The 15,678-nt window shown below is 44.4% G+C and overlaps 1 protein-coding gene across 1 annotated transcript; it reads right to left on the bottom strand.

The window, feature by feature from the left end:
* Nucleotides 1-335: 335 nt before the first annotated feature.
* On the bottom strand, nucleotides 336-2,147 carry PtA15_9A365 (uncharacterized protein; the record flags this gene model as incomplete). The annotated part of the gene is made up of 3 exons (XM_053172565.1): nucleotides 336-1,108; nucleotides 1,178-1,701; nucleotides 1,771-2,147. 3 exons carry the CDS (start codon nucleotides 2,145-2,147, stop codon nucleotides 336-338), a joined length of 1,674 nt encoding a protein of 557 aa, XP_053023793.1.
* Nucleotides 2,148-15,678: the final 13,531 nt, after the last annotated feature.

The raw sequence follows: 15,678 nt of genomic DNA, 5'->3' as shown, positions 1-15,678 counted from the left end.
ATCTTTTCAACGACAGTCGCGCAATGGAGGTGTTTCAGAGGAGCGCGTGTCTCTCTGGACGGGGGGCCCGGCCGCACGCTGGGCATCTGCACTCTACGCAACAGTCCATCAAGTGGCGCTTTATCTACAACCCCAGCCCGTTCAACCAAACACACAAAAAAACAAGACGGTCGGGGCAGAGGAGAGCAGGGGGGGGCAGGCCCTAGAACTGGTTAGTGGTCGTCAGAAAGAGCGAGCTGTGGTGGGCCTTGACCCAGCTGATGACCGAATGGACGATGACGATCGACGCCGACTTCGAGATCAGCGGCGACACCGTCACATAGATCTCACTCGCCTCAGTGATCTATCAGAAAGGAAAAGACGAAGCGGTCAGTGAGTGGGAGGAGCTGGATATGCGCAGGTGGATGTACCCAGCCAATGACCGATTCGAACGGGGTCTTGAACAGGGTGAACTTGAGGGGCGGGGGGAGAGAGGCGGCGGACGAGAAGGCAGCCGAGTCGAGGTCGGTGTCCACGGGGGGAGGCTGTCCGCCGGGCTCGGGGTGGATTTTCTTGATCAGCTTGGGCTGCTTGGGGTGGATGAGGTCGAAGGCGAGCTGGTAGTTGGCCATGAGCCGCTGGCGGTTGGCCGGGAGGAGATAGTCGTGTTCCCAGGCGGGGGCGCTGAGCTGGACGGCCTTCTTGTCCTTGTAGACGAAGTGTCTGAGCCCGGGGATCCCGAGCTCTTCGAGCAAGTAATGGCCGCAGGGGCTGTTGGTGAGGGGGGGATCGGGGCGGGGGGTTTTGGAGGAGGAGGTAGCGGTGGATGAGGAGGACGGGGACGGCGAGACAGAGGGCGAGGAGGAGGAGGCGGGAAGCGGGGCGTGCAAGCGGTCGAACTCGGCCCACACCGGGTCCTTGAAGATCGCCTCCGACCACCGTTGGGCCTCGTAGAAGCCCGCCCGGTCCTTCGAGATCAGCACCAGGCCGACATCGATGCCCGGCTCGAAGTTCACGTAGGCATGCAGGAATCCCGTGGGGTTGTAGCCTGGCAGACAGATGGGGATCCAGGACTCGGAGCTCTTGATCGACTTGGAGGACAGGATCGTTGTCAGGATTATCTGCAAGTCTGTTCGCACCACACCAAGTCAGTTTATATGTGTAGAAAGGAGGGCAGAGAGAGAGAGAGAGCTGTGACCTGAGGGATGGACGCTGTGGTTTTTGGGTCTGACTACGCTGACGACTTGGGCCTGGGTGATGACGATGGAGTACAGCAGTGTACTCGCCAACGAGTCGGGATGGTCCGGGCTGGGGTGGGTGAGGGAGGGGGTGATGAGCTTGCTGATCCGGGCGCGCAGCAGGGGGGGACATCTGTAGACGACCAAGCTGGCCATCATGATCGAGAGGTCCCATTGGAGCCGGTCGACGAGCCCCGCGAAGATCGCCTCGGTCCCGCTCAGGGCGCCCCTCAGGTCGTAGTTCGGGCGCTGGGCGAAGATCTTCTTGAGCTGGGTGGTCGAGAGGATCGATTGGACGAGCAGGTTCAGGTATTCCAGATGGATCCGGAGCTGCGGCGGGGACGGCTTTGAGTGGATAGCCAACTGTGAGATGTGCTCTGGGATGCTTACGGTTGACTCCGGCTCGCCCCAGTTGGAGACGGCCAAGAAGTACAAGGGCGGTCTCGACATGACGGCGATTTTAGATTGGCCGGCATCGATGTATCTGGGGGAGGCGGTGTTCTGGTAAGCTATGTAGTGTTTTTGTTGTGTGATCGGATGATGATGGGCTCACCTGAGCTGGTCGTTGTCGTCGAGCTCGAAGATGGAGATGACGGCCTGGATGAGGCCCATCTGGCTGGTGAGGTCGCCATCCGGGCGGTTTTCGTCCTCCTTCTCGGTCGACCAGACGGGCTTGCCGGCGTTGGTGAGGATGTGGTATTTCCTGGGCTGGGCTGGTGCGGGTGCGCGTTTCTGGTCGTCTGCCCGTGGGGTGTGGGCAGTCGTTGTGGGCTTGGGGGAGGCGAGGGTGATGGTGGTGGTGGTGGTTGAGTGTGTCTTGCTGGGCGAGTTGGTGAGCAGTGTTCTGAGGGTGGAGGTGGTGGTGTGATGGTTGTTGATGGAGGAGACTGATCGCTGGTGGCTGAGCTGCTGCTCGGCGGGCTTCTTCATCACGAACGTGGGCCAGCTCAGCAAGACTTTGCTCAGGTGGGAGGTGCGCGCAAGCTGGTGGGTCTTTTGGGCTGCAAGTCAGATTGTGTCAACAGTCGACCAGAACGACCACGAGGCTCAAATTCAAAAGTACGGAGACGCTGTTTGCAAGATTGTTTTCAAGCACATTTATATTTACAACAGATAAATTGATCAGAAGGTGTAAGTTCAGAAGAGTCTCTATTTCTGGCCACAACCACAGCCAGCCAAGACCCCGGAAGGTCAAGACGAGCACGACGAGCCCTGTCAGTGAAGACGGGGTGGTGGAAGATGGCCCAAGGTCATCGAGTCTGCCGATTGCTCGACAGACAGTTCTCGCTCAAGGAAACAGAAGACTTCGAATCATCGTCACTTATAAACACTGTGGCTCGATTGAGCTAGTGAGACAAACGATCGGGTATCTACTGTAAATAGATCCTGAAGAGCTGAGCACGGCGAACAGAGGTGAGTCAGTTGGACAGTAGTGGAAGGAGTGGGGCGGGGAGTTGGTACTCACTTTGGTCATGAGGAAAAGAGGAGAGGTGCTGGACAAGGGCGGTTTATATACCCTCCGAGCGAGTTCGAGCCCACCGGCTGACTTGTGGGACCCGAAACCTAATGTACACCACTTCCACGACATTCTGCGGGCGTCTTCGCACGAGGAAGCGTCGGCGCTCCGTTGAGCATTCTCGTGCGGCGCAACAAGCTTCACCTGGAATATGCTTGGCAATCAAGACACTCATTTTGATTTTAAAAAAAATCTGCTGGCCATCGTATACTGTGACTGTGGAAACGGAGGGGGGAAGTAGATGGCCGGCACAATCCACAGGAGTACACAAACAGTCCGCTTGATGGCCGCTATACAAGAAGTGCCTGCCATTCAGAGGGCAGGTTGCACTCCGGCCCTCAGCAGTTGTTTGTGCCAGCACCAGTCTCGCTAAAAAGAACTTCAAGACAACCAACGCTTCTTGGAGTGATAATACTGAGGACGGTACAACTTGACGTCTGAGCTTTCAGAAACTCTCCTGATGCCCCATCAGCAAACTGATGTAAAAAAGAGGTGTATGCCACATCTATCTGTGATTTTATGCAGGTCAGCAAGTCACCGGCAGAACCAGTCCCATCTACAGTGCTGAGGTGTTGCACTAAATCTTACATAGTGTCATCAGCAAAGCAAAAGCCATCAGCAGAATCCCTCAAACCTCAGATGTGAACCATCCTCACAAGTCTTGAAGGGAAGTTTTCCCACCAGGTAGCACAGTTCCCGTGCTATCTCAAGACTTCAGCTGTTGATATCATTGGGTATTTCATTGTTGATTTGGGAGTCAACTTATGAGTCAATAGAAAACTACATTTTAGTCAAGCTGTCTTTCCATGTAAGGAAGGGGCTATTTCACTGAGAGATTGTGCCCAGACACAACTATGAGGCTGACATGAGGGGTTACAACACAGCACCAAGGCACACCAAAGTTTCAAGCTATATTTGCAATCCCTCACTGTACACGTACCCTCTACTCAGAAACCTCTGTAATCTGTGTGTTGTACATACTCCAAACTTCCTTATGAATTTATTGTTATGTAACCTCTTACCAAAAAAAAAAAAAAATGTGTTCCAGTGAGGATGTCCATAATTGTTACTGGTGTACATGCAATCAACAACCTTCAACTTTACTGGACCCCAAAAGTGCAAGATCTTCAGCTGCAACATTCAGTAAATATCCTAAACTGGAAGACAACAGAACTATAAGTTTGTGAACAGCCCACATGGTAGAAGATACCCCAAAGAAGTGTCAAACCAACAGGAAAAATATCTTCAAATTCATCTTCCAATTAGCTCTCTACTTCTCAAGCTGCAAAAGTATCCCAGTAAACAATAGAATACATGGAGTAAACAATGGAATACATGGAATGGAGATTGGAAGATCAGATCTAGATGATCATTACACTAGTATGCTCCATGAAATCCAAACCAAAACTGATGAGGAACTGTTTGGCTCTAGAAACTTGCCCTCATGGGAAGGCACAAATCCTGAGAATCTGCATCATAATCCAGTCCATTACAGTCCAGTCCATTACAGTCCAGTCCATTACAGCCAGTTTGAACCCCATATCACATCCATGCCAACAGATAACTTCTTGGGCCACAGAAACACTCTGCTGGGATCTAGTGGGCAGCAAGAAATTTCAACTGGAATCTTGAAAGAAAATTGCCATGCCTTACATGGGATTCCTGTGGACCCACATCCAGATGGGAGTCTCTTGGGCCCAAATTTTTCAACATGGCAAAACTGGAATGATCAGAATCATTACAACTTTCCATTGGGAACCGTGCAGCAATTTAGAAGTATTGGCAAGCCTTTCCCTCCTTTTCTCCTTTCTTGGAAAGATATCTATAGAGATCGCACACACCAATTTTGTCATTATACCCCTATGAAACAAGCAGATAACTGACTTCCAGAGGACAAACCATGGTTCTTTTTCTTGGCTTTAGATCTTGCTCCACTTTCACCAACCTTGAAATACTTGAATGAGTTTGGAGGTGATATCATAAATCATGTGGCAGGTCAGGCCAACTTTCTTTGTTCTTTGAAGTTAACAAGTCAACCTAAACCGGGGGTTGAGATGTTCTGTATTTTTAGAATCAAGTAATTACTTTGATCCAGATTTTTTTTCTCCAAGTTCAAGTGAAGATGCAATTTGGGATCAACTTTATCCAATAACTTCCCATGGTACAACAGAAACACCTGGGAGTCCAGACCAAAACGTTCAAACCAGGAGTAAGTAGACACTAGAAAGATCAAGCTGTAATTCCCAATTGATGGTCTCACTCTAGAATCAGAATTGATCATTTTCTTGGTTTGGTTGTCTCAGGTGTACTTTCTGAAATAGATTTACGCCCCAATCAGCCACAAAATGAATACCTGCAAGCAGGTATATCATCTCACAAAGAATCAGATGAAATATCCAGTTCAATTTTGAAGTATTCAGAAGGAGAATTTGGTTCAATTTTGGAACAGGTGAAAAATCACAAATCAGATGGAAACATTCTGGAGGATAGATTTCATGATTTTGGTGAGCAGAAAGTCAAAACATAGATGATGATATCCAATCTGTTATGTTGATTCTGATTTATTTCATTCTTTGTTATTCCAAGATAAAGTATCAGGAGCCATCTATGAAACAGGTTTGCCTCCTGAGCCACCAGAGAAATACCTTGAAGTAGCCACATCTTCCCCAGAATGCATGAATGAAAAATTCTTGGAGGAAAATCAGTTCCATAGGGAGATTGATAGGAGACAACAAGACAATCTTCACATAAGCGCAGATGAACAGGAATATATTCAGAAATTATCAAGCGCAATTACCCACAAGTTAACACCTCAATGTCTCAACGACCCCAATTTCCCCAGTTATTTTGAAGTCATTTCAAATAGTTATGACAATCTCTCACTGTCAGATCATTTTGGAAATTATAGTGCAGAGATGAAGAGAACAAGATTTGGAGCACTTTCAGCAGTTCAGTCTGGCCAGTTTGTGAAACTCATTGATGAATCAAGAGATCAATTGATCACCAGGAGAACATTTTTTGCTTCTGCAAAGAATTTAGTCAAGTTGCTAGTTTTCATCAACACAGCAATTCTCAGAGGGGCCTCAGCTTCAGAAACATACTTTGATGCTAATATTCACCTGATTAATCTGCTCTCAATTGAAATTTTTGAACCTCAAGGCAGCCTCCCTGTTTTGGGAGTGATCAATAAAGACAGATATTAAATGGACGAGAGTGCATTTCAAGAACTTCAGATTGATTTAATAAACTTTCTATCTGAAATCTCCATGCCAAATGAAATATTTTTCAACAAATCTCTCCCCATATTCCTAAAACTAATTCACAAACACAATCATCAAGCCACAGACTTGCTCAAAGGCTCAGATGGAAAAAAGGATTATATTCTTTTGGGGAATTTGTTAAATGATCACATAGTTTTCAAGAAAAAAAGGAAGAATGGGATGATTTCATTGAATCAAGATCAATCAAAAAATTTCTACTCAGTTTATCTGAGAGAGGTACCTCCTTGTATTATACCAAAGAAATATTACAATGGAATCAGATCATTTGGAAAGAAGGCTATTGAAACATTTGATGCAATTGAATCCTTATACCAAACATCAAAATCTCCAAATTGTGGAGTTGAAACCACAAGAAGGTTCAAGAACATTACAGCTTCCTTAGTCAAATCAAAAATTTCAGAATTAGTCAAAGTCACAAACAAGTTATATCAACCAATCATAACTCCTTCATTTAACAGTAAACTCACAAGCCTTTTGACATATTCACTCCATCTTCATAGTCTTTTAATGAAATATGTGTATGAAAAATCAGGCAATTTGCTTGAAGACTCATAAAGTTTATATCTTGACTGGCTTGAAGGTCAATTCTTAGGATCAAAGGAAGCTCTTCCTATTTTTGGAGAGGTTAATCATGAAGTCCAACCACCACTCAACAGTTCAAAATTCGGACAAGTTCGAATTGGAATAATAAAGTTCCTAAGTACAGATCATGCTTATAAAATTCTTCCAGAAATCTCAGCTGGTTTGAATGGAGTTTGGTTCAGAGAAAGCTTTCCAGATCAATGGAATGGGATTTTCTTGGATGAAGAGACTTTTTCAATGGTCATGCTCAAACTCATGAAGGATGGTGCAGTTTGTTTTCAAGATTTTGAAAAGTTTTCCAATGTTCCAGGAAAAAGGAAACTTGATGATGTAGTTTCTGAAATCTATCATTGAAAACAAAACATTTATCAAGAACTGTACCTTTTCTTGCAGAAATCTGAATGATTCCTTCCCTTCCAATTTTTACTATCATGTGTTCAAAATACGCACATGAACTGATGATTCTCTTTTACTTTATGCCCCCTTTCATTTTTTAGTCATTCTTTCTCTCCTCCCATTGTGATTCTGCTGATTAATCCAGCATTTGCTGTCTTCCTTGCTTCCTGACATGTGACTATTAGTAACACATAGTAATACTAAGCATTCTCAATGAATCAACCAGTCACATCATTATAGCCCTTGCAGCTTTTCTATAACCCATGAGAGGTTGTACCATCACCCCTGAGAGACGCTTGTACTCACTTTCCATTGAAAAACTGCTACTCACCAGGGGAGAAAGAGTGCCAGACCGTATGTTTCCTGAGTAACCCAGACTGATGTCAACTGTTGGAGCATGTGTAACTCAATGTTAAATGCACATTGATGTGATGTTCAACTAAAGCTGATCTTATTTATAACTAAATATGGTGAAAAAAAAAACAGATTTTTACCTTGCCCAATTCACAACTCCAGTGCTAATCAACTTGAATTGTATTTGAAGGCCTAGTAGGCCCTGGGATAATGTCACAAATTGCGGATGGGACAACCTGAATTCTTCTGCCGGATCCCATGAGGTACAATCCCAAAGTATATCCAGAGAAGTGCTGCATGAGACTGCAATAGAGAATGTGGCTGCACACCCGCGGCCTGTACCGTCTACCTGTAGGCGGGTACCCGCCGCACCCACCCTTGAGTGCCGTGTCCCGGTATGGCTGCCTGTTTTTTGGGCTAAACAGGTGCAACACCCGGGTACCCATCCAGGTACCGCCCCAGTTCCCCCAGATGGAGCGGGGATTGGGTCGGGGCTCACATTCTACACCCCTTCCAGACCCAGAGGGATCCCAGACAAGGCTGTATAGCCTCTTCGTCCCAAAGGAAGCATTTCAGGAGACAAGGCTGTATAAACTTGTCGTCCCAAAGGAATTGCTTCCGGGAGACAAAGCTGTATAGCCTAGTCGTCCCAAAGGAATCCCTTCCAGGAGAAGAGGCTATATAGCCTTGTTGTCCCAAAGGAATCCCTTCTGGGAGACAAGGCTGTATAACCTTGTTGCTCAGAAGGGATCCCCTCCAGTCAACAAGGCTATAGCCCTTTGTTGGCTGGAAGGGATTATGTTTGGGTGACAAGGCCAAAGTACCGTGGTACACCACCGGTGTACCCACCACACCCGCCCGTGAGTGCCGTGTACGGGTACGGGTACGGGTGCGGGTACGGGTGCGGCTTTTGTGCGGCACCTGGGTGCAAGCGTACCCGTGTCTGCAGCCACATTCTCTAGACTGCAATTTGGACCAGTGCATATATTAGAATTCCAGTGAGGTTGAATTGAAAATCATAGATCCCAATTTATATTGAACTAGAGGCCAAAGCAGCTTCGCCGCTGGAAACCCCAAATCCAGATTCTCCCCCCTTGACAGGGCAGTCACATTCTTTAGCTCACAATTGTGTCAAATCTGGCTAGATCCTGGAATTTCAATTTTACACTCTCAGCAACGCTGAAACCAATCCAATCCAAGACAGGTATCGGCAATACCATGGATCATATTGTTCTTTTGATACACAAGAATTTGATATTACGGATTGTATTGACAAACAGATACAATATGATGGTATTGTATTGATTTTTTTCTCTTTCTTTTCTGGGCCATTCGGAAAAAATCCAATGGCCCACCCAAGCAATTTATTGAATATTGGATTGGATTGGGTACCCAATCCACATATCTCAATGCATCTGGATTGTATTGGTTTGCAGATCCAATACAGATAAATGTATTGGAAACAACAACAATCCAATATCAATAAATACCAATACGTGTATAGTTTCAGCATTGCTCTCAGTCAGATTGATTTAACACATAAAAAATCATGTGAGAGGGGTAACTCCAATATCTGTGCAAAATCAAGTACCATGTAGTTGTTTTATTTACATAAGATACTTAGTAACTTACCAATAGCTTTGAAGCATGTGGCCTTGATCAACAACACAAACTTCAAAGGCTATGCTACTCTACAAAAAGGAGCCAAATAGCTCAGCGTAGCGGGGCCCTACTATTCCTGGTGCCTATGAGTGATAGCAGTAGCGGCGAACCGCGCCAGAGAAATGGAAAAATTGCTACTTGTATTTTGACCTCTCCTGCTTTTACTAAAAAACAGTGCTGCAAAAGCAGACAACATTAGGACACACTTTCTACCACTTTTAGCGGCTTTTTGCTGAAATTGTGTGGACAGCGCACCACGCTGCTACGCTTTTGGCCTCTGAAGTTTCTTTTTGCAGCGCTTTAAGTTACCTTACACTGAGAATAGCCCTAATAGCGTACTATGCCGCAGCGCTATTGGCCACCAAGTCCCCTTTGCTGTTAATGGCGTCCAGAGAGCAGAGAGCACCTGTGGTGCGCTGAAAAGCAGAGATCAGTGGAAATTGTGGCTTTTCAGCATTCAGTGCAGTGTTATTTCCACAACTTAAGCTCTTGGTACGTTTAGCAACCAAAAATTGCTACTTCAGCAGTTTTTACCACTTTTTTCCACTACTTCAGTGGTCAGCATAGTGATTTTCTACTACTTGTTATCATTGGGAGGTGAGAGACCCCTTGATGGCCGGCACCGACCGGTCATCGAGGTGTACTGTACTGCGAAGTCCCCTCGATGATCGGTACCAACCGGCCATCAAGAGCTATGAGACCCCTCAATGGCCGGTCCGACCGGTCATTGAGAGCGATGAGACCCCTCGATGACCGCTACTGACCCGCCATTGAGAGGTGTGAGACCCCTTGATGGCCGGTCCGACCGGTCATCGGGAGGTGAGAGACCCCTCGATGGCCGGTCCGACCGGTCATCGAGAGCGATGAGACCCCTCGATGACCGGTACTTACCGGCCATCAAGAGGGGAGACCTCGATGGCCGGTCCGACTGGTCATCGGGAGGTGAGAGACCCCTTGATGGCCGGTCCGACCAGTCACCGAGAGGTGTGAGACTCCTCGATGGCCGGTCCGACCGGTCATCGAGAGCAATGAGACCCCTTGATAGCCGGTCCGACCGGTCATCGAGAGGTGTGAGACCCCTCAATGACCGGTACTGACTGGCCATTGAGAGGGGTGAGACCCCTTGATGGCCGGTCTGACCGGTCATCGGGAGGTGAGAGACCCCTTGATGGCCGGCACCGACCGGTCATCAAGGTGTACCGTACTGCGGAGTCCCCTCGATGACAGGTAAAGACCCGCCATCGACAGCTATGAGACCTCTCGATGGCCGGTCCGACCGGTCATCGGGGAGTGAGACCTCGATGACCGGTTGGACCGGCCATCAAGGTGTAATGTACTGCGGAGTTCCCTCGATGACCGGTACAGATCGGCCATCGAGAGGTATGAATCTCCTCGATGCCGGGCTGTTCCGGCATCAAGAGTTGTTACCTCCCTACAAGACCGCACCGACCGGTCATTCAGAGCTGTGACTGCCCTCGATGACCGGCATAGACCAGTCATCGGAGAGGACGAATGAATCTGCTTGATGCCGGTCTGTACCGGTCATGAAGAGGTGTGGGTCCCCCCGATAACCACTACAGATCAGCATCAAGACAAGATGGAGACCTACAGGACACAATCAGCTTATGTAACTACTCACAGGTTCACATGTCAAGCTCTCAGGCTGACCTGTAAACACTCGGATGAGTGTGTACAGGCCAGCATCTTGTCTACCCAGGTGCAGGGCCCTGACAACCAAGTTGTCAAGTTTTGGTTTGAAGGATGTCAGGGCCCAGGGTGTGTGAGCTTGGTCGGATACTTAAAGGGCTGGGGGAGGGAAGCTGTTTGTCCCAGGAAATCCCCAAAATTAGACCCACAGTAGCACACCCATTTCCTGGGGTGTTCTACTGCCGCTCAGCTCACCATGTGTTCTTATGAGGACTTTCTGACTGCTGTAAAATTTTGGGAGGCTTTGGGTGCCCCAGTGAGGAGGTATAAATTTTTCTTTATTTTTTGGCATTTTTTGTGAAATTAAAATTCCGACTCCCATTCTGGATAGCGGAATTAATTTTCTGACTCCCAAAGTTTGCGCGGGTCAAAATTTGGTCCCGCGGACCCGGGGTGGACGTTGTGAGACAGTCCCCGCAACATAAACACGTTTTGGGAGTCAATAAATTAATTTATGAGAGTCAATTTTTCAACTCCCAATATTTAATGTTTGCATTATTTCAACCTTTCACCTTCCCTTGTCCCCTCTTGACTCAAATCCATCTCATGTTTTGAAAGGTGTATGTGCAGTGACTGACCTATACAGATTTTTGACGTGGTTTACAGATTGGACTGTGCCAAAAACTGTAGGTCAGTGAACCTGCATGATATTCTCACATGTTTTGACGGAAATGATTGCCCCAGATGCAAAAGATTACTGATTCAATGAGGAATCAAATGCTTGTGATGATTTCAAAATAGTCAGCAATCAGTATAATTTAAACTTCCCTTGCCCCCCACCCCCAATTTTCTCAGTTCCTCCACCAGAAAATTCAAATAAGTCAGGAAGTCACCAGTTCCATCCCAATATATTCTGAATATTTAGCCAAGTTTCAGAATAGCACTTGTCTACTAAGAATATGTGTAAACTAAATTGGAGCATTATCCACCAATTTTTGGTGATTTATATTGTTTCACAATGGGGTCTTCATTTCTCAAGATGTGTCAGGATTCCAGTAAAGAATAGACAACCAGGAATGAAGAATGAAATTATGAAACTTGATGGCCATATCTTACATCTTGGTCTTCCCACTGCTGACCCTAAAACTGAAAAAAATACCTTGGGAACTGCAAGTTGTTTACCATTGGAGGACCATGATACTGGAAATCATGAAAATGTTCCATTTGGAAGAGTACAGTGGGATCAAAATACTGGTAAGCTTTCTTCATTTATATTTTTTGTAGAAAGATGTCAAATCAATAGTCTTTGGAAAACCAAAACCAAACCAAAAAAACTACTAACTGACTTTTGGAGGACCTCTGATGTAGATTCAAAAAAATTTGAGCACAATTTCTTTTTATTAGATAATTTAAATAAACACTCAACACTGTTTGAAAATCATCCTATGAATCCACATGAAACCATACCAGATCAAATTTTAAGATCAGATCAAAACCTTCAGACAAGAGGTAAGAAGAAAGTCATTGGAAAGATACAGATCATGGTCCTACACTTGTTTCTAACCTGTTTTTCTTCTTGGTATAGATTTCTTAGCATTACTTTCTGGGGAAGATTCATCCATCACGCCACTAAATGAAGACTTTGAAGCAGGAACATCTTCTAAAAAATGCCCAAATAGAAAATTTAATCCGCTTTTGCACCATGTGAATTCACATGGGATGATTCCAGAGCCTCAATTTAAAGATCAGGGTAAGCAGACATTTGAAAAATACTTTATAATAACTCACCTTTGTACTGGATTCTGGTTGAAATATTCATTCTTTGTTTAGGAAAAATCATCATTTCAAGATCATCCGCTGAGATGGGCTTACAGTCAGAGCCACCACAGGGATCCTTTGAAACAGGCACATCTTCTCAAATATGCATCAATAAAAGATTGACAGAAACAAATCATTCAAATAGTAAGATTGATGCACAAAAACTAGACAATCTTCATATAAGCCCAGAGGACCAAGAATATTTGGAGAGATTATCAAGTGAATTTAGCATCAGATTATTACCAAAATATCTGGAAGTCCCCAATTTTCCCAGTTATTTTGATATTATTTCTTCGAGGTATGATGATCTATCACTTTCTGATAATTTTGGTACATATAACATGGATAAGAAGAGAAAAAGATTTGGAGTCCTTTCAGCAGTTCAGAGTGGAAATTTTGTGAAACTTATTGATGAATCAAAAGACAAATTCATTCACAAGAAAGTTTTACTTAATCATGCAAAACGTTTGGTAAATTTCTTGGTTTTTGTCAGCACAGCAATTCTCAGAGGATCATCACTTTCAGGAGCGTATATCTTCTCTTCAAACATCCACTTGATTGGTTTGCTTTCAAATGAAATCTTTAATCCTGAATACAGCCTCCCTGTTTTGGGAGTGATTAATAAAGACAAATATGAAATGGATGAGAGTGCATTTCAAGAACTGCAGGTGGATTTGATAAAATTTCTATCTGCAAGCCCTAGTATTCCAAAGAAACATTTATTCAACATAGCTCTCCATATCTTCCTCAAATTAATTCACAAACACAATCATCAATTCATGGACTTACTCAAAGGCTCAGACGGAAAGACAAATTACACTATCTTGGGAATGCTGATCAATAATGAGATATCTTTCAATATAAACAAGAAAAATGAAATTAATTCATTGAATAAAGATCAGGTCAACAAATTTTTCTCAGCTTATTTGAATGAGATACCTTTGCAATTAATCCCAGAGAAACATTCTAATGGAATCAAATCATTTGGAACAAAGGCAAGTGAAGCATTTGATAAAATTGAATCAATATATAAAACATCAAAATCTTCATCTTGTGCAATTCAAATGAGAAGAAAGTTTGAGAACATTCCAGTTTGCTTGGTAAAAACAAAAAATTCAGAGGTAGTCAAAGTCACAGACAAGTTATCTCAACCCATTATAACTCTTTCATTTCAGCGTAAAGTCAAAAGCCTTTTGACATATTCACTTCACTGCCATAGTTTCTTGGTGAAATATGTGTATCAAGAATCAGGAAAGTTGATTGAAGACTCACAAAGCTCATATCTTGACTGGATTGAAGGTCAGTTCTTAGGATCAAAGCAAGCTCTTCCTATTTTTGGAAAGGTTAATCATGAAGTCTAGCCACCTCTCAGCAGCTCATATTTTGGAGAAGTTCAAGTGGGAATGATACGGTTCCTAAGTGTGGATTTTTCTTTTAAAATTCTTCCCCAAATCTCAATAGGTTTGATTGGATATTGGTTCAGAGAAAGTTTTCCAGATGAATGGAGTGAGGTTTTCTTTGATGAAAAGACTTTTTCGATCATTATGCTCAACCTCATAAAGGAGGGTGAAGTTTTTTTTCAAGATTTCAAAAGGCATTCAAAATGTCCAAGTAAAAGGAAATTTGATCATTTGGTTTCTGAAATCAGTCATTGAAAACTGCACATCCATCAAGCAAACCTGACCTTGCCCTTCAGATATCCACATTATTCCTTCCAATTTTGACTCTCATGTGTTCAAAGGCAGTGCATAGACTGATCATACCCAGTTCCCTCATTCATTTGTTGCTTTATCTTCTTCTCCCATCCTTAATTCCGCTGATCAGTCTGGGCTTTGTTGTACCCAACATTTTCAATGGATTATCCAGTCAACTCATACTAATAGCACCCTTGAGTGAGGTTGAGACTGGCTTTTCATTAATCCTTGCTATTAGGGGGGTTCACAATTGAACTTTACACTGTGGAGTCAATTTTAAGGTGTTTATAAACCAAGAAAATGAAATTTTTTAAATCTGCCCACATAGGTGCTTCTGATCAATCAGTGAAATTCACCATTTTTTTTGAAAAAAAAACTTGTCCAGAATCACCTCAAAATGTGCCCTGAATTCAAGCATATTTCAATTGTGAACCCTCCTATTGGTCCATCAACTAATTACTTATCCTTATCATTCTCACATGCCTCATTATCTATGTTTATAAACTGAACTAGAGGCCCAGGCGGCTTTGCCCCTGCAGATCAAAGATTAATATATTCCAACCCTTTTTTACAATTACCCCTTGAATACTTGACACAAATCTGTGCAAACAGGTAGTTGCGTCATACACTGCAATTCAAAATTTAAAATGTGATTTGAACTTGGTTACACAAGTTGAAATCTGGGGGTCTTGTGATGGTCACAGTCAACTTTCCCTCAGAATTCAAACTTGATCAAGAATCAATTTATCAATAAACATCAGTTCCACAGTGATAGCAAACAACCTAAAAAATTTGATAAATTATCTTCAAAGCAAAAGGATCATAATACATAGAAAAACAAGTTTGAGGTCAAAGGAGGAGGTTCTATGGATGGCTGTGTCAAGAAAAAGGTTTCACAGATACTGCCATACTAAAATCTTGAAAATGAAAGGCAAAGGAAAAAGAAATTACTTTATAATTCAAGCCAGATTCATGTCACAGACCAGGTGCACCACAAACTTCCATTCAACATTGACACTCTCCTACAACTCTCACAGTCCACACCCAACACACATAAGATCAATTTCATGGAAAAACTCCATTCAAACAAGTCCACCCTAATTGTTTGAATCCAGAGGGCAGTGACGGCAACAAAGGCGGATGCCTCGACTCCCAGCACACTGGCCACAGCCAGGTGCGGGATGAGAACACAATGACGCTGGTCTTCCCGTCCACCTTCATGGGCAGGAGCTTGATGGGACAGGAGCCAAGGAAGCAGTAACAGAAACATCAATCAGTATTTTAACAAAAAAAAAAGTGCGTGTGCATGTGGATGTGGGCTTTACTGGGTGCGCGTGTTGGTGAGCTGGGCGTTGACGGAGTCAAGCACAGTGCAGAGGAGGATGCCGTTAGCTAGACCAATGTTAACACAGAGGGTTTCATTATTTTTACTGATCGACAAGTCAAGGATCTCGGCCATACAGATGGAGATGAGGGCCTGGAAGGAGATGGTCTTGAGGACCGAGGTGGGG

This window comes from Puccinia triticina, chromosome 9A (assembly GCF_026914185.1).
Source record: "Puccinia triticina chromosome 9A, complete sequence".
In the NCBI taxonomy this organism is placed as follows: Eukaryota; Fungi; Basidiomycota; class Pucciniomycetes; order Pucciniales; family Pucciniaceae; genus Puccinia; species Puccinia triticina.
This window is presented reverse-complemented; position numbering and strand designations above follow the sequence as displayed.